This window comes from Pseudophryne corroboree, chromosome 12 (genome assembly GCF_028390025.1).
Source record: "Pseudophryne corroboree isolate aPseCor3 chromosome 12, aPseCor3.hap2, whole genome shotgun sequence".
Lineage (NCBI taxonomy): Eukaryota > Metazoa > Chordata > Amphibia > Anura > Myobatrachidae > Pseudophryne > Pseudophryne corroboree.
The window spans coordinates 50,519,360-50,543,402 of NC_086455.1; the positions used below are offsets into that span (position 1 = coordinate 50,519,360).

At 47.4% G+C, this 24,043-nt stretch overlaps 1 protein-coding gene and 1 pseudogene across 1 annotated transcript in view; both read left to right on the top strand.

Annotated features, from left to right (window-relative positions):
• Window positions 1-24,043, top strand: part of VPS39 (VPS39 subunit of HOPS complex) — an 83,064-nt gene that overhangs the window by 41,837 nt on the left and 17,184 nt on the right. The window contains exons 12-18 of the mRNA XM_063947495.1: window positions 1,061-1,203; window positions 2,137-2,280; window positions 2,893-3,034; window positions 3,193-3,279; window positions 10,685-10,758; window positions 11,631-11,729; window positions 19,826-19,925. Of these exons, the coding sequence (XP_063803565.1) occupies window positions 1,061-1,203; window positions 2,137-2,280; window positions 2,893-3,034; window positions 3,193-3,279; window positions 10,685-10,758; window positions 11,631-11,729; window positions 19,826-19,925 (789 nt within the window). The remainder of the gene's footprint in view (window positions 1-1,060; window positions 1,204-2,136; window positions 2,281-2,892; window positions 3,035-3,192; window positions 3,280-10,684; window positions 10,759-11,630; window positions 11,730-19,825; window positions 19,926-24,043) is intronic.
• Window positions 22,361-22,476, top strand: LOC134981632 (U6 spliceosomal RNA; annotated as a pseudogene).

Below are 24,043 nucleotides of genomic sequence, written 5' to 3' on the forward strand. Positions count from 1 at the left end.
TTGAGTGATGTAGCCATTGCTGCTGCCCGTCAGTTTGTCAGCAATACAGGAATGTATCCATAGAACTCTCTACAAATCACTTCAAAGTGTCAGTTTGATTTCTTGACACAGGGCCTAATTCAGATCTGATCGCAGCAGGAATTTTGTTAGCTAATGGGCAAAACCATGTGCACTGCAGGGGGGGGGGTGGGGGGGGGGCAGGTATAACATGTGCAGAGAGAGTTAGATTTGGGTGGGTTATATTGTTTCTGTGCAGGGTAAATACTGGCTGCTTTATTTTTACACTGCAATTTAGATTTGAGTCTAAAAACACCCCCCACCCAAATCTACAGGCCCCTGCACACTTAAAGATTTCACTGAACTATATGAATGTTCTCATTCATTAATGAACGAGAACTTGTTCATATCGTTCAGTGTGGTGGCTCCAGCGATGAACGATGCGCGGCCCCGCGCTCGTTCATTGTTGGTGCTGGGTCGCTTATGCATGCAGGCCAATATGGACAATCTCGTCCATATTAACATGCACTGCAATGGAGTCGGGTGACTGTTGGAGTGAAGAAACTTCACTCCCCCCCCCCCCCCCCCCGTCCCCACCCACCCCCCCGTTCCCACCCACCCCTGCCGCCGCCGGGTCACCCGTCGGCCGTATCTGATAGCTCAGCGGCGGATCGCTGAGTGTGTAGGGCCCATAACTGTCTCTGCACATGTTATATTGGGAGCTTGGCCTCCGGCATACCATACTACACCCGTTATATCTGCCCCCCCGCCCCTCCCCCTTCCCTGCAGTGGACATGGTTTTGCCCATTAGATAACAAATTTGCTGCTGTGATCAGGTCTGAATTAGGCCCCCTGTAATCTTGGTCTGGCTAAGATTGTAAGAAGGGCTGAGAATAAATAGTTACCTGGAGTTCAGGTGCTCCTTATGTTCTTGTTCATTTAACTTTGTCTGATCAAGTTTAAGATTTACTTTTAATCATGATACTTTAAGAAAGGATATGCTTTGAATTTAGGCTTACATTTAAATTAGGATATGCCATTTTATTCTACCTACTTTTTACAGATCCTACCCACGTTATCGGCATGTACCCGGATCTGCTGCCTTCTGATTATAAAAAACAACTTCAGTACCCTAATCCAGTACCTTTACTATCGGGAGCAGAACTGGAAAAAGCCAATCTAGCCCTTATAGATTACCTGACCCAGGTGAGAAGGTTGGTCCATAGGTGTCCTAGAAAACCAACTTGCAGGGTTACAGTGCCTTCTCATTACAGAAACTAAGCATGTCTAGCTATAGTATAACTTGTGTAATTTATAGAACTGTGTGTGTATGTGTGTGTGTGTATATATATATATATATATATGTGTTATACTAGTAGCATTTTGTGCTTACGCACTTAAGTTCATACTTGTAGCCACCGTTGTAAATAATACAGTAGAAGTGTGTCGGAGCACGTCGTTGCATGGTAATCCAGTGAATAGAGCTAGTGTGTATTGTGTACTTCCGTTCGATCATTTATTGCAGCCCATTCTTTATTCTTTGGTCTAATCTGTTCTATTCCTGAACCTTGGGGGTTCAGATAGATAGAGCTGAACTTCATAGACCGTTAATGGGATACAGGAGGATGGGGGGGGGGGGGGGTGCTTTGGGGGGCATACATATGTATTTCTGGCGGATGGGATCCTGGCTTTCACTATCCCTGGCAGAATGCCGGCAGCGGGGCGAGCACTCCCGAGTTACCTTGCGGGCTCGCTGTCCCTGCCACACTGTGGGCTCAGTGGCTCATTGCACTCGCCACGGGATCTATTCCCTCTCTATAGGTGTCGTGGACACCCATGAGTGGGGAATAGCCCCTGTGCGCCGGTATTTCGGTTGTCGGCTGTCAGGATTCCAGCGTCGGTATCCTGACCGCCGGGATCCCGACAGCCGGCAAATTGATTGCCTCCCCTTTGAAGGTATACACTGTATGTAAAGTACCACTGAATTGTTACTTATTTATCAATGCCTTGCTTTGCAACAACTCCTTATTTTAATTGTTATCTACATTGCAAGATGCAAATAGAGATTTGATGACCGTTAATGATCTTCATTTCTGTAGTACATTTTGTGTGATAGTCTTACTCTTGATGTGCTGACAGAAAAGAAGTCACTTGGTAAAGAAGCTGAATGACACGGATTACCACTCCACCACATCCCCCCTCATGGAGGGGACCCCAACTATCAAGTCAAAGAAGAAACTTCTTCAGATTATAGACACCACTCTACTGAAGTGTTACCTGCACGTGAGTCACACAACACTGACCTCTCTGTACTCCTCAGTTGTTCCAGACTGTGCACCTTTGTTTTCCATGCTTTTGTTTTTCAAAGCATGTGCCCTATAATTTGATGAGATGTGGAGTTTCCATAGATGAAAGCAGCAGTGCCCGACCACATGATTTATATTAGCTCTCGTGCTTATAGCAATTTTTCAGTAATGCTCCTTTCTTCTCCTTATAATGTGTTGTTCTTTCCCATTCAGCTACTAAGGAACACTAGATTGCCATGAGGTATAGGGTGCGGTCATAGGGAGCTTGTGCTATTAATTTACTAGTAAAAATGCATTTTTTTTCCTCACTGAAGTGGTTCGTTCCATATTTCTGATTGCAATGTTCACTCTAACGGACAATATAGTTTTTCATTATATTTTTGTTTGTTGTGGTTCATGTAACTTTACCAAAAAACATTATTCATGATATAAAGTTCATATCGGATTCTCTTAGGTGTGTTATATGGGAATTATTTCCAAACGTTGATCGCCCTGGTGATGAAGTGGCTAGTGTGATTTGATGTGTTTAAAGTTTCTTTTGTGTAGTCCATTTGGACATCAATCTTCTGACGTAACTCTTATGTATTAGACTAACGTGGCTCTGGTAGCACCTCTCCTGCGGCTAGAGAACAATCACTGTCACGTGGAGGAGAGTGAGCATGTTCTGAAAAAGGCGCACAAGTACAGTGAGCTCATCATCCTCTATGAGAAGAAAGGGCTCCATGAAAAGGGTAAGATGTTCAATGCCGCTGAACCATTGTAATGACCATGATCAGCCTTAAATCAGACTGTTGAAGTGTCATGTGCAGGCATACCTGCTAAACATGTCCTTGTGGTCTATAATTTTGTATTGATATAAAGGATGATTTGTGTTTGGGTTCTCCTACAGCTCTGATGGTACTGGTTGATCAGTCAAAAAAAGCCAATTCCCCATTGAAAGGCCATGAAAGGACAGTCCAATACCTGCAACGTTTGGGTGAGCTGAAAGGGTCTTACTTTATCAAATGTCATTGCCCAGTACAGCTTCTCTTTAAATTTGATAGAACTGTTTCTTTACCCAGTTATGGCAAGTATGTTTTGAAAAACCTGTTCCTGACCTTTGATCAGTATTTAAAAAAAACAAAAAACGTCGGCATATGAATTCAGTTAATATCAGTTCTCTATACATTCAGCAGTGCTTGTACTATGCTCAGAAGGTCCTTTTCAACCACTGATGCCGTGCGTAGACATACAGACAAAAATGCCTCAGATGCTGCAAATATCTGAGAGAGAGAGAGAGACCTTTTCTCGTTTCTTCCCATGTGAAGGAACGGCGGAACTGCCCCCCAGTTGGCCGCGGCAGGGTTTACACTCCCCAATGCGGCCGACTTTCCGCTTAGAAAATATCGATTTGGAGGGAAATGTCTGATTGACCACTGACCGCTATTACCGGAGCAGTCTCCTACATACACGCTACAATTCATCTGCGTAAATATATAACTTTAAGAGATAATGGCATAAATACCAGAGTTTGGACAGAATGAACAGGGGCAGAGTCATTCTAACATAGGCTTAGTACAATAAGAACATTTGCATACAGATGTAGAATGGCCGTGAGTTGGATACTTGCCTGTCCAGTCTTTATCATTCGAAAATTCTTTCTCTGACGTCCTAGTGGATGCTGGGGACTCCGTAAGGACCATGGGGAATAGCGGCTCCGCAGGAGACTGGGCACAAAAGTAAAGCTTTAGGACTACCTGGTGTGCACTGGCTCCTCCCCCTATGACCCTCCTCCAAGCCTCAGTTAGATTTTTGTGCCCGAACGAGAAGGGTGCACACTAGGTGGCTCTCCTGAGCTGCTTAGTGAAAAGTTTAGTTTAGGTTTTTTATTTTCAGTGAGACCTGCTGGCAACAGGCTCACTGCATCGAGGGACTAAGGGGAGAAGAAGCGAACTCACCTGCGTGCAGAGTGGATTGGGCTTCTTAGGCTACTGGACACCATTAGCTCCAGAGGGATCGAACACAGGCCCAGCCATGGAGTCCGGTCCCAGAGCCGCGCCGCCGGCCCCCTTACAGAGCCAGAAGCAAGAAGAGGTCCGGAAAATCGGCGGCAGAAGACATCCTGTCTTCACCAAGGTAGCGCACAGCACTGCAGCTGTGCGCCATTGCTCCTCAGCACACTTCACACTTCGGTCACTGAGGGTGCAGGGCGCTAGGGGGGGGCGCCCTGAGCAGCAATTAAAAACACCTTGGCTGGCGAAAATACATCACATATAGCCCCCAGGGCTATATGGATGAATTTTAACCCCTGCCAGAATCCATAAAAAAAGCAGGAGAAAAGTCAGCGAAAAAGGGGCGGAGCCTATCTCCTCAGCACACTGGCGCCATTTTCCCTCACAGCTCCGTTGGGGGGAAGCTCCCTGGCTCTCCCCTGCAGTCACTACACTACAGAAAGGGTTAAAAAAGAGAGGGGGGCACAAATTAGGCGCAGTATTAACAATACAGCAGCTATAAGGGGAAAAACACTTATATAAGCTTATCCCTGTATATATATAGCGCTCTGGTGTGTGCTGGCAAACTCTCCCTCTGTCTCCCCAAAGGGCTAGTGGGGTCCTGTCCTCTATCAGAGCATTCCCTGTGTGTGTGCTGTGTGTCGGTACGTTTGTGTCGACATGTATGAGGAGGAAAATGATGTGGAGGCGGAGCAAATTGCCTGTAATAGGGATGTCACCCCCTAGGGGGTTGACACCTGAGTGGGTGAACTGTTGGAAGGAATTAACAGTGTCAGCTCTTTACAAAAGATAGTGGTTGACATGAGACAGCCGGCTACTCAGCTTGTGCCTGTCCAGACGTCTCATAGGCCGTCAGGGGCTCTAAAGCGCCCGTTACCTCAGATGGCAGATACAGACGCCGACACGGATACTGACTCCAGTGTCGACGGTGAAGAGACAAATGTGACTTCCAGTAGGGCCACATGTTACATGATTGAGGCAATGAAAAATGTTTTACACATTTCTGATAATACGAGTACCACCAAAAGGGGTATTATGTTCAGTGAGGAAAAACTACCTGTAGTTTTCCTGAATCTGAGAAATTAAATGAGGTGTGTGATGAAGCGTGGGTTTCCCCCGATAAAAACTGATAATTTCTAAACAGTTATTGGCATTATATCCTTTCCCGCCAGAGGTTAGGGTGCGTTGGGAAACACCCCCTAGGGTGGATAAAGCGCTCACACGCTTGTAAAAACAAGGGCTCTACCCTCTCCTGAGATGGCCGCCCTTAAGGATCCTGCTGATAGAAAGCAGGAGGGTATCCTAAAATGTATTTACACACATACTGGTGTTATACTGCGACCAGCAATCGCCTCAGCCTGGATGTGCAGTGCTGGGTTGGCGTGGTCGGATTCCCTGACTGAAAATATTGATACCCTAGATAGGGACAGTATATTATTGCCTATAGAGCATTTAAAAGATGCATTTCTATATATGCGTGATGCACAGCGGAATATTTGCCGACTGGCATCAAGAGTAAGTGCGTTGTCCATTTCTGCCAGAAGAGGGTTATGGACACGACAGTGGTCAGGTGATGCGGATTCCAAACGGCATATGGAAGTATTGCCTTATAAAGGGGAGGAGTTATTTGGGGTCGGTCTTTCAGACCTGGTGGCCACGGCAACATCTGGGAAATCCACGTTTTTACCCCAGGTCGCCTCTCAACATAAGATAGAGGGAGAGGAAAAAGGCTGCAGAAATCAGCCAGTTCCCAGGAACAGAAGCCCTCTCCCGCCTCTGCCAAGCCCTCAGCATGACGCTGGGGCTTTACAAGCGGACTCAGGCAGGGTGGGGGCCCGTCTCAAGAATTTCAGCGCGCAGTGGGCTGACTCGCAAGTAGACCCCTGGATCCTTCAGGTGGTATCTCAGGGGTACAAATTGGAATTCGAGACGTCTCCCCCTCGCCGTTTCCTAAAGTCGGCTTTACCGACGTCTCCCTCCGACAGGGAGGCAGTTTTGGAAGCCATTCACAAGCTGTATTCCCAGCAGGTGATAATCAAGGTACCCCTCCTGCAACAGGGAAAGGGGTATTATTCCACACTGTTGTGGTACCGAAGCCGGACGGCTCGGTGAGACCGATTTTAAATCTAAAATCTTTGAACACTTACATACAGAAGTTCAAATTCAAGATGGAGTCACTCAGAGCAGTGATTGTGAACCTGGAAGAAGGGGACTACATGGTGTCTCTGGACATAAAGGATGCTTACCTTCATGTCCCAATTTACCCTTCTCACCAAGGGTACCTCAGGTTTGTGGTACAGAACTGTCACTATCAGTTTCAGACGCTGCCGTTTGGATGGTCCACGGCACCCCGGGTCTTTACCAAGGTAATGGCCGAAATGATGATACTCCTTCGAAGGAAGGGAGTTTTAGTTATCCCTTACTTGGACGATCTCCTGATAAGGGTAAGATCCAGAGAACAGTTGGAGGTCGGTGTAGCACTATCTCAGGTAGTGTTGCGGCAGCACGGTTGGATTCTCAATATTCCAAAATCACAGCTGGTTCCGACGACTCGTCTTCTGTTCCTAGGGATGATCCTGGACACAGTCCAGAAAAAGGTGTTTCTCCCGGAGGAGAAAGCCAGGGAGTTATCCGAGCTAGTCAGGAACCTCCTAAAACCGAGCCAAGTCTCAGTGCATCAATGCACAAGGGTTCTGGGAAAAATGGTGGCTTCCTACGAAGCAATCCCATTCGGCAGATTCCACGCAAGAACTTTCCAGTGGGACCTGCTGGACAAATGGTCCGGGTCGCATCTTCAGATGCATCAGCTGATAACCCTGTCACCAAGGACAAGGGTGTCCCTCCTGTGGTGGTTGCAGAGTGCTCATCTTCTAGAGGGCCGCAGATTCGACATTCAGGACTGGGTCCTGGTGACCACGGATGCCAGCCTGCGAGGCTGGGGAGCAGTCACACAGGGAAGGAATTTCCAGGGCTTATGGTCAAGCCTGGAGACATCACTTCACATAAATATCCTGAAGCTAAGGGCCATTTACAATGCTCTAAGCTTAGCAAGACCTCTGCTTCAAGGTCAGCCGGTGTTGATCCAGTTGGACAACATCACGGCAGTCACCCACGTAAACAGACAGGGTGGCACAAGAAGCAGGAGGGCAATGGCAGAAGCTGCAAGGATTCTTCGCTGGGCGGAAAATCATGTGATAGCACTGTCAGCAGTATTCATTCCGGGAGTGGACAACTGGGAAGCAGACTTCCTCAGCAGACACGACCTCCACCCGGGAGAGTGGGGACTTCACCCAGAAGTCTTCCACATGATTATAAACCGTTGGGAAAAACTCGACAGGTATTGCGCCAGGTCAAGGGACCCTCAGGCAATAGCTGTAGACGCTCTGGTAACACCGTGGGTGTACCAGTCAGTGTATGTGTTCCCTCCTCTGCCTCTCATACCCAAGGTACTGAGAATTATAAGATGGAGAGGAGTAAGCACTATATTCGTGGCTCCGGATTGGCCAAGAAGGACTTGGTAACCGGAACTTCAAGAGTTGCTCACGGAGGATCCGTGGCCTCTACCTCTAAGAAGGGACCTGCTCCAGCAAGGACCCTGTCTGTTCCAAGACTTACCGCGGCTGCGTTTGACGGCATGGCGGCTGAACGCCGGATCCTGAAGGAAAAAGGCATTCCGGATGAAGTCATCCCTATCCTGATCAAAGCCAGGAAGTATGTAACCGCAAAACATTATCACCGCATTTGGCGAAAATATGTTGCGTGGTGCGAGGCCAGTAAGGCCCGACGGAGGAATTTCAACTAGGTCGATTCCTACATTTCCTGTAAACAGGAGTGTCTATGGGCCTGAAATTGGGGTCCATTAAGGTTCAAATTTCGGCCCTGTCAATTTTCTTCCAAAAAGAACTAGCTTCAGTCCCTGAAGTTCAGACGTTTGTAAAAGGGGTACTGTATATACAGCCTCCTTTTGTGCCTCCAGTGGCACCTTTGGAACCCAAAACTACATTGAGATCCCAAAGTCACATTGGTTTGAACCACTTAAATCTGTGGAGTTAAAATATCTCACATGGAAAGTGGTCATGCTGTTGGCCCTGGCCTGGGCCAGGCGCGTGTCAGAATTGGCGGCTTTATCCTGTAAAAGCCCTTATCTGATTTTCCATTCGGACAGGGCGGAATTGAGGACTCGTCCTCAGTTTCTCCCTAAGGTGGTTTCAGCGTTTCACCTGAACCAACCTATTGTGGTGCCTGCGGCTACTAGGGACTTGGAGGACTCCAAGTTGCTAGACGTTGTCAGGGCCCTGAAAATATGTTTCCAGGACGGCTGGAGTCAGAAAATCTGACTCGCTGTTTATCCTGTATGCACCCAACAAGCTGGGTGCTCCTGCTTCTAAGCAGACTATTGCTCGTTGGATTTGTAGTACAATTCAGCTTGCACATTCTGTGGCAGGCCTGCCACAGCCAAAAATCTGTAAATGCCCACTCCACAAGGAAGGTGGGCTCATCTTGGGCGGCTGCCCGAGGGGTCTCGGCTTTACAACTTTGCAGAGCAGCTACTTGGTCAGGAGCAAATACGTTTGTAAAATTCTACAAATTTGATACCCTGGCTGAGGAGGACCTGGAGTTCTCTCATTTGGTGCTGCAGAGTCATCCGCACTCTCCCGCCCGTTTGGGAGCTTTGGTATAATCCCCATGGTCCTTACGGAGTCCCCAGCATCCACTAGGACGTCAGAGAAAATAAGAATTTACTTACCGATAATTCTATTTCTCGTAGTCCGTAGTGGATGCTGGGCGCCCATCCCAAGTGCGGATTGTCTGCAATACTGGTACATAGTTATTGTTACCAAAAATCGGGTTATTGCTGTAGTGAGCCATCTTTTCTAGAGGCTCCTCTGTTATCATGCTGTTAACTGGGTTTAGATCACAAGTTATACGGTGTGATTGGTGTGGCTGGTATGAGTCTTACCCGGGATTCAAAATCCTTCCTTATTGTGTACGCTCGTCCGGGCACAGTATCCTAACTGAGGCTTGGAGGAGGGTCATAGGGGGAGGAGCCAGTGCACACCAGGTAGTCCTAAAGCTTTACTTTTGTGCCTAGTCTCCTGCGGAGCCGCTATTCCCCATGGTCCTTACGGAGTCCCCAGCATCCACTACGGACTACGAGAAATAGAATTATCGGTAAGTAAATTCTTATTTTAATGCTGATACAAATAAACAAAGATGACAGTAGCCAGCACTAAATAATAAAACATTGGGAAAGATGGGCACGCAAATGCGTTTTCAAACTATGGGTGCCAGATATAGTACTCATATGCATGTGAAGAAGTCAGCACTCCAAATATAAATTCATAAATTGGAGCGGAAGAGGAGAAACGTCCGTATATACCATTGGGGTTATTTGTCTACACCAAGCATGGCCAAGCTGTTGTGAAACTACACATCCCACCATGCCCGGCCAGCGTTTTAGTATTCCCTAATAGCAAAACTGTGGCAGGGCATGCTGGAACTTGTAGTTTCACAACCTCTGGAGAGCCACAGGTTGGCCAGGTCCGGTCTATACCTAACTTAGACGGGAATCTACACATTGCCATTTAAATGCCCTGGTTTTCATTAGAAGCAGAGGCGTCGGAATGGGGGGTAAAGGGGCAGCATGCCCCCCCTCCCCCCCCAAATATGTCAGAGGCGTGTGGAGGGGGGGAGCGCTTACCTCAGATCACAGCGGAGGCTCTGACTTCAAAACTCCGGCGCCCCAGCGTGCGGCCTCGTGTCCTGTCCAGCCGGCTCTTCATAGACTCGGAGGCATTACAGGGAGGAGGCGGGGATGTCCCAGCAGGCTCTGCATGGCCATGTCTCCTCGCAGTAATGCATCTGTGAGAGCCAGCTAGGACAGAACACGGGGCAGCACGCTGCGGCACCTGAGTTTTGAAGTCAGGTTCTCCGCGGTGATCTGGGGGGGGGGGCACCCTGCATATGGGGTGGTGGTGGGGATAATCGTGGGGGGGGGGGGGGGGGCACCAAAATGTATTCTTATCTATGCCCCCCCTTTCCCCCAACCACAACACGTTCTGGCACCCCTTAGAAGATTAGAAGAATATATTTATTTTAGGAAACTGGTACCAGCCTGTGACTGTGACGGCCTGTAAGTCAGGTACCTTTTTAATATCAATGTACTGTATATTCATGTAGGTGTTGACCACAGTATTTTTAATACATTTTTATTGGCAACTTCAGAAGTTTTTACAAATGTTTTGCAGATTTCCCTATAAAGATCCCAAATGTTTTTTTAAGCACTGCCTTTTATTTCATATTACTATCTCAGTACTTTTATTTAAAAAATGTTGTTATCCTAACACCCAAAAAAAAAAAAAAAAAAATCTGTTCATTTCCCATATACAGGAGCTGAAAAAATATCTCTGATTTTTGAGTACTGTGTTTGGGTGCTCAGAGACTATCCTGAAGATGGATTAAAGGTAATAAATCTGTTTAGCATAACAAGGTTTAAATAGGAGGTACGAGTGTAAAGTACTGATGATGCCTCCTTCCTGTGACAATTCAACTCCTATTCTTTTACATATTTGTGCATTTTACGCAGGGATTTACAGTAAATGTATTTTTCAATTTGACTTTATATTTGTACTGTACATGGACAGTCTCAACTGTCAATGCGAAAAGGGTAGAACAGACAATGGTGCTTGATGGATTAACAGCTATACAGGGGTATTCTGGTGGAACCCAGCCACTAATTAAATATACAGCATGAATTCCAAAAACACCTCTGGGATTACCACCCTCCTAGTTCGGCAATTTTTTGAATTTCTTTCAAAAGGACCACACACAGTTCACGTTTTCCATGTCACCCAGCAGCTGCACTTGTGTGTCACCAACTGTCACATTTTAAAAATATACGGGTGACCTGCAAAACATGAACTGTGTGGGGTCCTGAGGACAGAGTTTGAGAACCTGTGATCTATAGGAATAGTGATGTGTGTTCAGAAATAGAGCTGTTATGCGCAATACCCACTTTTAAGGTAATAGATATTAGATACCCTTTACTTGGGTTTTCTTTTTGCCTTTTATTTATACTTTATCACACACAGGTGTGCAAGGGGGTAATCTTCACATCTTACACTTGATCTTGAAGGTGGAAGGGAGACCCAGCCACACAGTGATAACCAGATCTGTAGCCAGTTTTACTGTATCATTACCAATGTTATTGTTGGCAATGTAAATTTGTTTTGTGTCTGATGCTTCTGTACAGTATATGTTGTTCCTTTGTAAATTGCATTATTTATTGATAACAGTTCAGAGGCTTTAGTAATTGTCCATTTTGTCACTTGGACAGATCTTTACAGAAGACCTCCCAGAAGTTGAAAGTCTACCACGAACCCTTGTACTAACATTTTTATTGGAAAACTTCAAAGACCTGGCAATTCCATATTTGGTGAGAAATAAATTGGTTCCTCTTTAAGTCACAATTAACATGCAGTTGTATGAGATAATTATTCTTTAGGCATGCAAATAACAAATCTCAGAACACTGTATACCTTTTTTAGATTTAGACTGATGATTCACTTCCCAATAGTGTAGAAAGTATGAGCAAGAAGCCATTGTGTCTCTGACTGCTTTGTATGGTACAAAAGTCTGAGCATTTCACTGCTAGAAATTGTCAGACAGGATTGCCATCAGTGAGGCCCTGTATGGGGAGCCCAAAAATCAGGGGAAGGAGGGTGGTTTAAAGATTCCAAAGTCTTTGCTGTCAGACACCTGCTCTGCTGTTGTCTCATTGGGGGCAATTCAATTAAGCAGGATGTTGAATGGCGCCGGAAATAAGTGCCCGGAGCTATTCAGTTGTCTGCATCACGCCTGGCACTTAAGTCAGGAGATGCAGTTTACCACACACAAAGCAGAGGTTTAGTCACGGTAAACGGCATTCTCAGACTTAAGTGCCGGGCGCAGTGCTGTTACCGCACGTGGTAAGCCTGCAACTAGCTTCACGCCACTATTTTAGTCTGAAACACCTAGTCGCGGGTTTGCAGTGCGGCTAGTTAAATACCTCCATGGTCTCATTCCGTGCACTGTTCCGATAAATTGAGTTGCCCCCATTTCTAGGCAGAAATGTTGCAAGAAGCTGCTGTATGTAATCAGCAGACCGTTCCCAGTTCTTTGATAATGTCAAACTCTAGAAGTTATAGTGAACTCTGGCAAACTTTTGTCCTCTGTTTAAGTTGCTTTCTGTATAACACTGACATCAAAGTGCCAGAGCTTCTACATGCTGAGACTGGTATTCACTGCGCAGTAATTGGGCTTAATGAAGACTAATTTCCGTTGCTTGGTCTGATAATCTCAGAGTGTGGACACAACGCCCAGGGCTGATTATCTTTCCATAAGCAGTCTGATTGGATGTCTGCATCTGATCTGCTGCACGACATTTCTCCGATATAAGGAGCTAATACCATGCACATTGTAGTGTGTATGCCTTTTCGATCATCTGTCCAACATTTCTGCTCATAGTTCCTTTAAAAATGTGGCCTTTGCGAGAAGGTTTAGGACAGCTAATCATTCAGGTCTGAATGATAAATGACTAGAAATAGGATGTTCTCAAAATCTGTTAATCACTGAGAAAATCTTAATGTTTGTTGGATTGCGCTTGAAATTGTTCAGGTGTGTATCTAGCAATAATGACACAGTAAAGAGCTTTTCCCTAGCCATAAGCAAGTAACAGTAGCAGCTGGACTGGAAACCTACCCGTATATACTCGAGTATAAGTCGACCCGAATATAAGCCAAGGCACCTAATTTTACCACAAAAACCTGGGAAAACGTATTGACTCGAGTATAAGCCTAGGGTGGGAAATGCAGCTCTAGCCATACACAGCCCTCATACTGCCAGATATGCCCCCACAGTGCCAGATATGCCCCCACAGTGCGACATATGCCCCCCCAAGTGCCAAATATGCTCCCCCAGTGTCAGGTATAACTTACCCTCCGCCGCTCCCGCACTGTTTTGTGAAGGAGGGTCACAGAGGGCACAGTGCGCGTCTCTCCTGTGTTCCTCCTGCGTCTCCGACGGCCGGGGCGGGTCTGTTAAATTAAGTGCCGGTTCGTGAGCCAATCAGAGCTCACGAACGGGTACTTCATTTAATAGACACGCAGGAGGGACACAGGAGAGGCGCGCGCTGTGCCCTCCGTGTCCCTCCTTCCCACTGACTCGAGTATAAGCCGAGGGGGCTTTTTCAGCACAAAAAAAAGTGCTGACAAAGTCGGCTTATACTCGAGTATATACGGTAAGTATTTCATTTGTGGGTCATATGTTTTCTCTCTATGCAAGCAGTCAATATCTGCTATAGACTAGTTATCAGATGACTTTGTTCATGTATACACTAGCTACCAGACTTCAGGGTTCCTTTTGTGCTGTAGCTACCAGGTTTCAGGGTTCCCTTTATTTCTTTTTCATCCACTAGGGGTCACTGGAGTACTCTTGGGATATGGACGGCTTCCGCAGGAACAGGGCACTGAATATTTAAATTTAGAACTCTCCACCCCTCCATATCCCAGAGTACGTCAGTGTTTTCTCTGTGCTCGAAGTAGCACCAAGGCTTGTGTGGAGCTCCCACACTTCTTTTTAATATTTTTTATGTTTATTTTTCATTTTTACTTTTTACAATCTTCAGCACATCCCTTCCCAGTTTATGAAAAAAACGTGGGTCCGGGATAGTGCACGCTGCACGGAGGCAGCGCATGGCGTGTCGGTCCTCACAAAGAGCACCCTCACAGCCACACGCAGCCCGCTGACTGCTGCAAGAGCTGGACGGAGCTTACAGACAGAAGCCCCGTCACAGCCATCGCTGCTGGAGTCAAGGTATGCTGGGGGGACGGGGCGGTCAGCGCACGCTGCCGCCCCGCTGTGTGGGGAAAATGTTCTAACAAGCCGCCCGCACCCGCCGCTCCTAACAGGCACCCGCCCCAGCCACTACTACCATCACGCTGTACGGGGCTCAGCGCCCGACACAGACGCTCTAACTAGCGCTACACCACCGCTCCGGCCGCCGCATGCGCTCACACCCGCCGACCACACTTCTGCAGCACGGCCGTTCTCCCCGCTAGAAGACTCCCCGGCTCACTGCAATAGCTCCGGACCCGATCACCGGCATCCACTCGCAGCGGTACACGGTGCACGGGGGGGATAAGGCTGCTCACAGAGCATAGGCTGCATGCCGTGCTGCAGGGGTTATAATAGGCTGCATGGGTTTAATATTGCATATGCGGCATCCATTATGTTAATAGGTTGTTAAGCCTATATTGATTCCACAGTTAGGTACAGGTTATAAAGACATGTGTTGTAACCTGACCTGTGATTTCACTGTAAGCATAGCATAGGGGCCATTTTAACCATGCTTCCTGTGTCTTCCTATGATTCCAGAACGTTCCTGTCCTACATCTCTACTCCACCGGATGGCGCAGGGGTGTTAGTGGGAATTTTGGATCAGGTTTCATATAGTACTGGCCACGTGCACTGCACTGCAGCCATATATATATATTATACACTCCTTAGTACAATGTTACTGAGTCGTGCAAGTGTCTGTCTTTTGTATATTGTATTGTCTGTCTGCATAATGAGTAAGGCACCAGCAAAATCTAAATAGCAGTTTCACTGCAATATCTGTAAGAGTGTGTTACCGGATGGATCTACCACATGTACATTATGTTTTGTGAATTCAGCTACGAATACAATTTTGCCTTCGGTTTCAAAGCCGGTTTCATCCCCGGACCCTCCTTGGGAAATGCTAGTCAATGTAATGGCTGGGTTGCAATCAGAATTGGCTGCCGCTCGACAAGAGCGGGAAGCGGCAAGATCTGAGTCTCGGGTGAGACCGCTGGAACTACCGGAGGGGTCTCAGCCTTGCCATAAGTCCAAGTCCATCTTGGGTAGTAGGGATAAATTTCATTTGTCTTATGATTTACCCGTTTCTGCTATGTTGCATTCTGACGATTCTATGCCAGACCTCACTGCGCAAGATGAGGGTGAGGAGGGCGAAGTAGACCAGCAGTCAGATAGTGAAGATTTTGACAGCCCAGGCATTGATAATCTCATCAGAGCGGTGCGTCGGTCTCTGAAGTTTACAGAAACTGAGGAGCCTCTGACAAATGATGCGGTTTTTCAAGACAGGACTGCCTCTGTCGGACGACAAGAGGGGCGGTTCTGCAAATTGCCATTCAGTCCCTGCTGGATTCAGCAGTTTTGATTCCGGTCCCTGTACAACAACAAGGTCAGGGTTATTATTCCAGTCTGTTTGTGGTACCAAAGCCGGATGGCTCCGTCAGGCCAATATTGAACTTAAAGGGTCTCAATCAGTACGTCACTTACTACAGATTCAAGATGGAATCTCTGCGGTCAGTAATTGCAGGTTTAGAGCCACAGGAATTCATGATTGCGCTAGATCTCAAGGATGCGTACTTACACATTCCGATTTGGCCACCTCATCAGGGGTTCTTGCGTTTTGCAATGCTGCAGAACCATTACCAGTTTCAGGCTCTACCGTTTGGCCTCTCGTCAGCGCCTCGGGTATTCACCAAAGTGATGTCTGTGATGATAGCTCATCTCAGATCCCTGCGAGTGACAATAGTTCCGTACTTGGACGATCTGCTCATCAAAGCTCCGTCTCCACAGATGCTCCTCCAACATGCGTTGCTAACGTACAATGTACTGGTTCACCACGGTTGGATTGTCAACTTCAAGAAATCACATCTAATTCCATCTCAACGACTTAAATTCTTAGGTATGATTCTCGATACGGTAAATCAAAGAATTTACCTACCAGAACAGAAAGTACAGATTATTTGTCATCTGGTACAATTAGTGCTCAAGCCACGCACATTCTCTGTACATTTGTGCATTCGCCTCTTAGGCACAATGGTGGCGGCTTTCGAAGCGCTTCAGTTCGGAAGATTTCACTCACGTCCTTTTCAACTGGATGTGCTCGCACAGTGGTCAGGCTCGCATCTGCAGATTCACCACAGGGTGAGGTTGTCGCCACGGGCCAGGGTATCTCTACTCTGGTGGCTCAAAGTACACAATCTAACCGCAGGGAAACGGTTCGGCGCCTGGAATTGGATAATTCTAACGACGGACGCAAGTCTCAGAGGTTGGGGAGCTGTAGTTCAAAATTGTCAGCTCCAGGGTCTCTAAACGGATCACGAAAGATTGCTGTCTATAAATGTCCTCGAACTCCGGGCAATTTACAATGCGCTACGACAAGCAGTACACATGCTTCGGTCTCAGACTGTCCAGGTGCAGTCAGACAATACGACGGCGGTCGCGTACATCAACAAACAAGGAGGAACGAGAAGCCGCATGGCAGTGCGGGAAGTAGCTCGAATCCTCAGTTGGGCCGAGCATCACCAAGTGATATTGGGGCAGATGTATTAACCTGGAGAAGGCATAAGGAAGTGATAAACCAGTGATATGTGCAAGGTGATACACGCACCAGCCAATCAGCTCCAATATGTAAATTAACAGTTAGGATCTGATTGGCTGATGCCTTTATCACCTTGCACATATCACTGGTTTATCACTTCCTTATGCCTTCTCCAGGTTAATAAATCTGCCCCATTGTCGGCAGTGTTCATTCCGGGAGTAGACAACTGGGAGGCGGATTATCTCAGTCGTCGGGATTTTCATCCAGGAGAATGGGCATTAAATCCAGAAGTTTTTCACATGTTGGTCCAGAGGTGGGGTTACCCTCAAGTGGACCTGATGGCATCTTGCCACAATCACCAAACGCCCCAGTATGTGTCCAGAACGCGAGATCCCAAGGCAGTGGCGGTGGATGCTCTCACAATCGCGTGGCCGTACAGCCTCGTATATCTGTTTCCACCGTTTCCGCTGCTCCCTCTGTTGCTAAAACGGATCAAGAGAGAGTCCGCCACAGTCATACTAGTGGCGCCTCATTGGACATTGAGAGCTTGGTTCTCGGATCTCCGCGGACTACTCGCAGACGATCCTTGGCCGCTCCCACTACGTCCGGACCTGTTACAACAGGGTCCGTTTCTTTACGCCGATTTAGCGCGGCTGCGTTTGACGGGGTGGCTGTTGAGACCGCCCTCTTAAGAAGAGAGGGCATTCCAGAATCGGTTATACCAACCATGTTACGAGCTAGGAAACCAGTTACAGCAGCTCATTATTACAGAATTTGGCGTGCCTATATAGGTTGGTGTGAAGCTCGGAAGTTTCCGACATCATCTTTCACGTTATCCCGTCTTGTTATTTCTACAGACTGGGTTAGATGGAGGACTGCATTTATCTACACTAAAGATGCAGGTATCTGCTTTGTCAATTTACTTTCAAAGACGATTGGCTCTATTGCCGTCTGTACACACCTTTCTGCAGGGTGTCCTCAGAGTACAGCCTCCATTCATTTCACCTACAGTGCCATGGGACTTCAATCTGGTTTTAGATTTCTTAGTCTTCATATTTTGACCCCTTACAACAAGTGGATATTAAGTTTCTCACTTGGAAAACAATTTTTCTCCTAGCCTTAGCTTCAGCAAGGCGTGTTTCAGATTTGGGTGCCTTGTCATGCAAGCCACCGTATTTGGTGTTTCATGATGACAGAGCGGAACTTCGGACGAATCGCGCTTTCTTACCAAAGGTAGTGTTATCTTTTCACATCAATCAACCAATAGTAGTTCCTGTGTTAACAGGAGATTCTGAAACTTTGGATGTGGTACGCGCACTACGCGTTTATGTATCCCGAACGTCTACAGTTCATAAGACGGATACGTTGTTTGTTGTCTATGATGCTGCCAAAATGGGTTGGCCAACTTCTAAGCAGACCTTATCCAGATGGATTAAACTGACCATACGTCAGGCTTACCTTCATGCTAGGTTACAGCCGCCTACATCAGTAACAGCTCATTCCACACGTTCTGTGGGAACTTCATGGGCAGCTGGTCGTGGGGCTTCTACGACGCAGCTTTGCCGTGCAGCTACATGGTCATCAGTGCACACGTTTGTGCGCTTTTACAAGTTTGATACGTTTGCGGCATCAGCATCTAGCTTTGGCCGCCTAGTGTTACAGGTGCCAAACAGCTCTCCCGCCCACGGGGGAAGCTTTGGTACGTCCCAAGAGTACTCCAGTGACCCCTAGTGGATGAAAAAGAAAATAGGATTTTGGTACTTACCAGGTAAATCCTTTTCTTTGAATCCATAGGGGGCACTGCACGCCCACCCAGAGCAGTTTTATCTGGTTTGTGGTAAGTTCAGGGGATCTTATGGTAACACATTCTCACCGACTGGTTCAAAGTTTCAAGTTCTATCGGTTATGGTGTCAACTGTTTAGTTGTCAGTAACGTTATGTGTCAACTTTATTGTTGTCCGTTATGTTATATGTAATTCTCCATTGTCAACCTCTCTATAGCTCCTGTTCGGCTCAGTAAAAAACACTGAGGTACTCTGGGATATGGAGGGGTGGAGAGTTCTAAATTTAAATATTCAGTGCCCTGTTCCTGCGGAAGCCGTCCATATCCCAAGAGTACTCCAGTGCCCCCTATGGATTCAAAGAAAATGATTTACCTGGTAAGTACCAAAATCCTATTTTTGTAGCTGCCAGGTTTCAGGGTTCACTTTATGTTGTAGCTGCCAGGTTTCAGGGTTCCCTTTTATGTTGTAGCTGCCAGGTTTCAGGGTTCCCTTTATGTTGTAGCTGCCAGGTTTCAGGGTTCCCTTTATGTTGTAGCTGCCAGGTTTCAGGGTTCCCTTTATGTTGTAGCTGCCAGGTTTCAGGGTTCCCTTTATGTTGTAGCTGCCAGGTTTCAGGGTTCCCTTTATGTTGTAGCTGCCAGGTTTCAGGGTTCCCTTTTTGTTGTAACTGCCAGGTTTCAGGGTTCCTTTCTGGGCTGCCATCAGAAATTATGGGGCCCGGGACTGCCAAAATAGACAGGGCCCCTCCCCACGAAAAAAAAGTTACTGTCGCTCCACTCCTATGTGATGTCATAAATTGTGATGTTACATGTAGGTGGAGCATTGTGGACCTACAGGAATGGTTCACAGAGAGCTGATACACAGGGAAGGTTTGTTTTAAGAAGTCATCCCTGTACATTAGCCCACTGCTGTTTTACAGCCTGGTGCAGCTGTCCAGGTATTGGCGGTAGGAGCCAGGTATGGGCCGCCCTCTCTGTTAGGGCACGGGACACCAGTCCCCCTGGTCCGTCTCCATTCCCCCCCCCCTTCCCCACCGATGGCTGCCCTGGTTCCTTTTATACATGAGTCTAAGCTCATCTTTGCCGCTAAACACAGCAAACAATTTGCGACTAGAATGCCCATGGGTGTTCATAGGATCGCCACGGTGCGTGCGCTTCCACGAATGGGTCGCAGCCTGCCGCGGCTAGTCGTGATCGCGACTAGTATGCACATTCGGCTCATTTGCCGGATAGATGGAGGGATATATCTGTAGCTACCAGATGTCCACTTAGCTGGTTGATACTGGCATCAGCCCAGTTTGACTGGCTGTGTGACGGAGTGTCCTTTGCAATTTTCCAGGAACATATCATCCTGACCTGGGAAGATCTGGAACCTGAATTTCATAACTGTCTGATCAAGCTGTACTGTGAGAAGGTGCAGACCCTGATGCAAGCTATAGGTACATGTCTGAGTGAGCGGAGAGTCTAACGTCTAAAAACATACTACATACTCATTGGTTGCTGTGCCTAATGACGTCTACTTCCTATGCATCTATTTATAAATGTGTAGTAACTTTATACCATTTACATTTTTGCTTTTTGCTGTCTTTTCTTAATGACTACAAAAAAACTACTGTGTGAATTGTCTCTCTCACACTTTAAGGGTGTCTGTTGGGAAGTATGGTGTGTGTAATAAAAAAATAAATATATATAAAGATATATACACATATTTTGTGTATGTATGTGTGTGTGTGTGTGTGTGTGTGTGTGTGTATATATATATATATATATATACATACATACATACATACATACATACATACATACATACATACATACATAGCTCAAAAAAATAAAGGGAACACTAAAATAACACATCCTAGGTCTGAATGAATGAAATATTCTTATTAAATACTTTGTTCTTTACATAGTTGAATGTGCTGACAACAAAATCACACACACATTATCAATGGAAATCAAATTTATTAACCCATGGAGGTCTGGATTTGGAGTCACCCTCAAAATTAAAGTGGAAAAACACACTACAGGCTGATCCAACTTTGATGTAATGTCCTTAAAACAAGTCAAAATGAGGCTCAGTAGTGTGTGTGGCCTCCACGTGCCTGTATAACCTCCCTACAACGCCTGGGCATGCTCCTCATGAGGTGGCGGATGGTCTCCTGAGGGATCTCCTCCCAGACCTGGACTAAAGCATCCGCCAACTCCTGGACAGTCTGTGGTGCAACGTGGCATTGGTGGATGGAGCGAGACATGATGTCCCAGATGTGCTCAATTGGATTCAGGTCTGGGGAATGGGCGGGTCAGTCCATAGCATCAATGCCTTCGTCTTGCAGGAACTGCTGACACACTCCAGCCACATGAGGTCTAGCATTGTCTTGCATTAGGAGCAACCCAGGGCCAACCGCACCAGCATATGGTCTCACAAGGGGTCTGAGGATCTCATCTCGGTACCTAATGGCAGTCAGGCTACCTCTGGCGAGCACATGGAGGGCTGTGCGGCCCCCAAAGAAATGCCACCCCACACCATTACTGACCCACTGCCAAACAGGTCATGCTGGAGGATGTTGCAGGCAGCAGAATGTTCTCCTTGGCGTCTCCAGACTCTGTCACGTCTGTCACATGTGCTCAGTGAGAACCTGCTTTCATCTGTGAAGAGCACAGGGCGCCAGTGGCGAATTTGACAATCTTGGTGTTCTCTGGCAAATGGCAAACGTCCTGCACGGTGTTGGGCTGTAAGCACAACCCCCACCTGTGGACGTCGGGCCCTCATAACACCCTCATGGAGTCTGTTTCTGATCGTTTGAGTAGACACATGCTCATTTGTGGTTTGCTGGAGGTCATTTTGCAGGGCTCTGGCAGTGCTCCTCCTGTTCCTCCTTGCACAAAGGCGGAGGTAGCGGTCCTGCTGCTGGGTTGTTGCCCTCCTACGGCCTTCTCCACGTCTCCTGATGTACTGGCCTGTCTCCTGGTATAGCGCCTCCATGCCCTGGGCACTACGCTGACAGACACAGCAAACCTTGCCACAGCTCGCATTGATGTGCCATCCTGGATGAGCTGCCCTACCTGAGCCACTTATGTGGGTTGTAGGGAGGTCATACAGGCATGTGGAGGCCACACACACTACTGAGCCTCATTTTGACTTTTTTTAAGGACATTACATCAAAGTTGGATCAGCCTGTAGTGTGTTTTTCCACTTTCATTTTGAGGGTGACTCCAAATCCAGACCTCCATGGGTTAATAAATTTGATTTCCATTGATAATTTCTCCTTCATCCACTAGGGGCCACTGGAGCGTAGTTACAATGGGGATATAGTAGGCAGTAATTGGGAGCTGGCACTTTAAAATTCTCAACCTGTGGCTAGCTCCTCCCCTACTATCTCCCCTCCAAGCCAGTCTTAGTTAGTGCCCGATGTGAGCTGGTTCACTTGGGTTTAGCTGAAGAAATTTTTCTTTTTTCTTTATTATTTTATTTTTCTTTCTTACAGACTGGCAGCTCTGCCACTGCCAGTCTGCACCGTGGGAGCTGCCGGCGGGGTCCCATCGCAGCTGCGTGCGGCTAGGGATGGGCCCCGGCTGAGGGAGACACTGAGCTCTCCTGAGTCGGCGGACACCGCTGCGTGCGGCGCGTGTCGCGGCCACTCCATCCAGCAGAAGATTCCGGCAGCATGGCAGCGGTGAGTATCAAAAATGGCCGGACACCGCTGCGTGCGGCTCGTGTCGGGGCCACTCCATCAGAAGATGAGTACAAAAGGGACCGGACACCGCTGCGTGCGGCGTGTGTCGGAGCCTCGGGGTCGAGTTGGAGTACGCCTAAAGTGTGGTGAGTACAAACATCCCCCCTTGTCACTGATGTATGTTTTATCATGTGTTTGAAGTGCTTGCTTCGGCAGCACTAAATTGGAACGATATAGAGAAGTTTAGCAAAGCCCCTGCGCAGCATGAGCCCTGTGCAAGGATGACATGCAAATTCTTGAAGCGTTCCATATAATCCTGACCAGAATTAAACAGTTTCAGTTTTCAACATAGGTATGGTCCCCTATACTCCAGTCATAGAAGGCTGGAGTGCATCAAAGGCGCTTAATAATTTGAACTTGGCGCCATTATATGGGGGGCGGAGCTTCAGCCCGCTCTGTAAGCGGGCTCAGTGCTCTTCACTACCCGGCTGCAGAAGGCAGCCGGGGGATACACAGTGAGAATAGAAGCTGTATGCCAGAGTCTAAGGAGCATACTTAGCACATTATTATTTGCAAAAGTGAGTCATTATTGCTCACACAGCTAGGCTCCAGACTCTGGCACACAAGGTCACATGGGACTCGGTGCATGAAACGCTCCCCGGCCACAGCTTACAAGCGGCCGGGGAGATACAGGGCGCTTCCCGCTTATGGTAGAGCAGGTTTAAATTTGGCGCCGAAGCGGAGGGGGCGGAGCTAACTCCCGCTCTGTTCGGCGGGCTAAGCGCACTCCGTCCCCCGGCCGCTACAGGACACGCCGCTGCACTGTCACACCGCTCCCCGGCCGCTGCAAGCTCCCTTCCCTCTCCGGGCTGTTCAGGGAGGATAAAGGTAGGATGTGGGGGTGAAGGCTATTCCCGCTTTGCTCAGCGGGCTCCCGGCGGCGGATCGCAGCGTTCACTGCCTCTAGACACAAATCCTGTCTCAGGGGGGGTTTTTAAATTTTCTGTGCAGGGAGTTGCTGACATTCCTCCCTGCAGGAGAGTCCTCTGACAGGCATTTCATACAGGAGCCTGCTCTATTACAGGAGCTGGGGCTCATCTCATAATGATTCAAAAATGTGCACAATTTATTTACCATACATATACTACAGTATTTATCTACCCTAATGGGTTCACATACAGGGTTGGATTCACTGTGGGTGTGTATATATATATATATATATAGATGTGTATGTATGAATATATATATATATAGATGTGTGGAGGTATGTATATAGATATATGCATACAATGCCGTATATAGGGCAGTGCGGATGGTGTGGTGGTTGGCGTTGCTGCCTTGCGGCATGGAGGGCGTGGGTCTGGTTCCTACCAGTGCCCTACTTTTGTGTAGTTTGTACAGAGGTGTCCACATACATCTTTAAGATAAAACAAACCACTTCCGCAATGTTTTCTAATAACCTCCTTGCCACATAACAATTTCCCCCATCTTTTCTCACAGTCTGGTCACCATTTTGAAAAGCCAGCGGAACCTCCGAGAAACATCTGGTGCACCTAAATTTAGCGGTACACTACATACAGTGTGGTCTTCCCTTTATTATTCCTTGGCTAGTTACTAATGCTATTTGTAATTTGGGGAATGCGTGTAAGGCATCAGACAAATAGCGCTGCGGCTCAGTACGCTAGTAGCGGGTATCTGTACAGGGGGACCAGGGTTTGAAAATAAAGAAACTTTAAGGGGAGCCCCTATAGCCTAGGGCTAAGACTCCTGTCCCACAGCGCAGCGCTACTGGTTCAGGTCTCCGCTGCTCCAGAAAGTTTATTTGATGTCGGTCACTATATATTATAGTGCAGACTTTACATATGGCTGTGTTTCTTTAACCC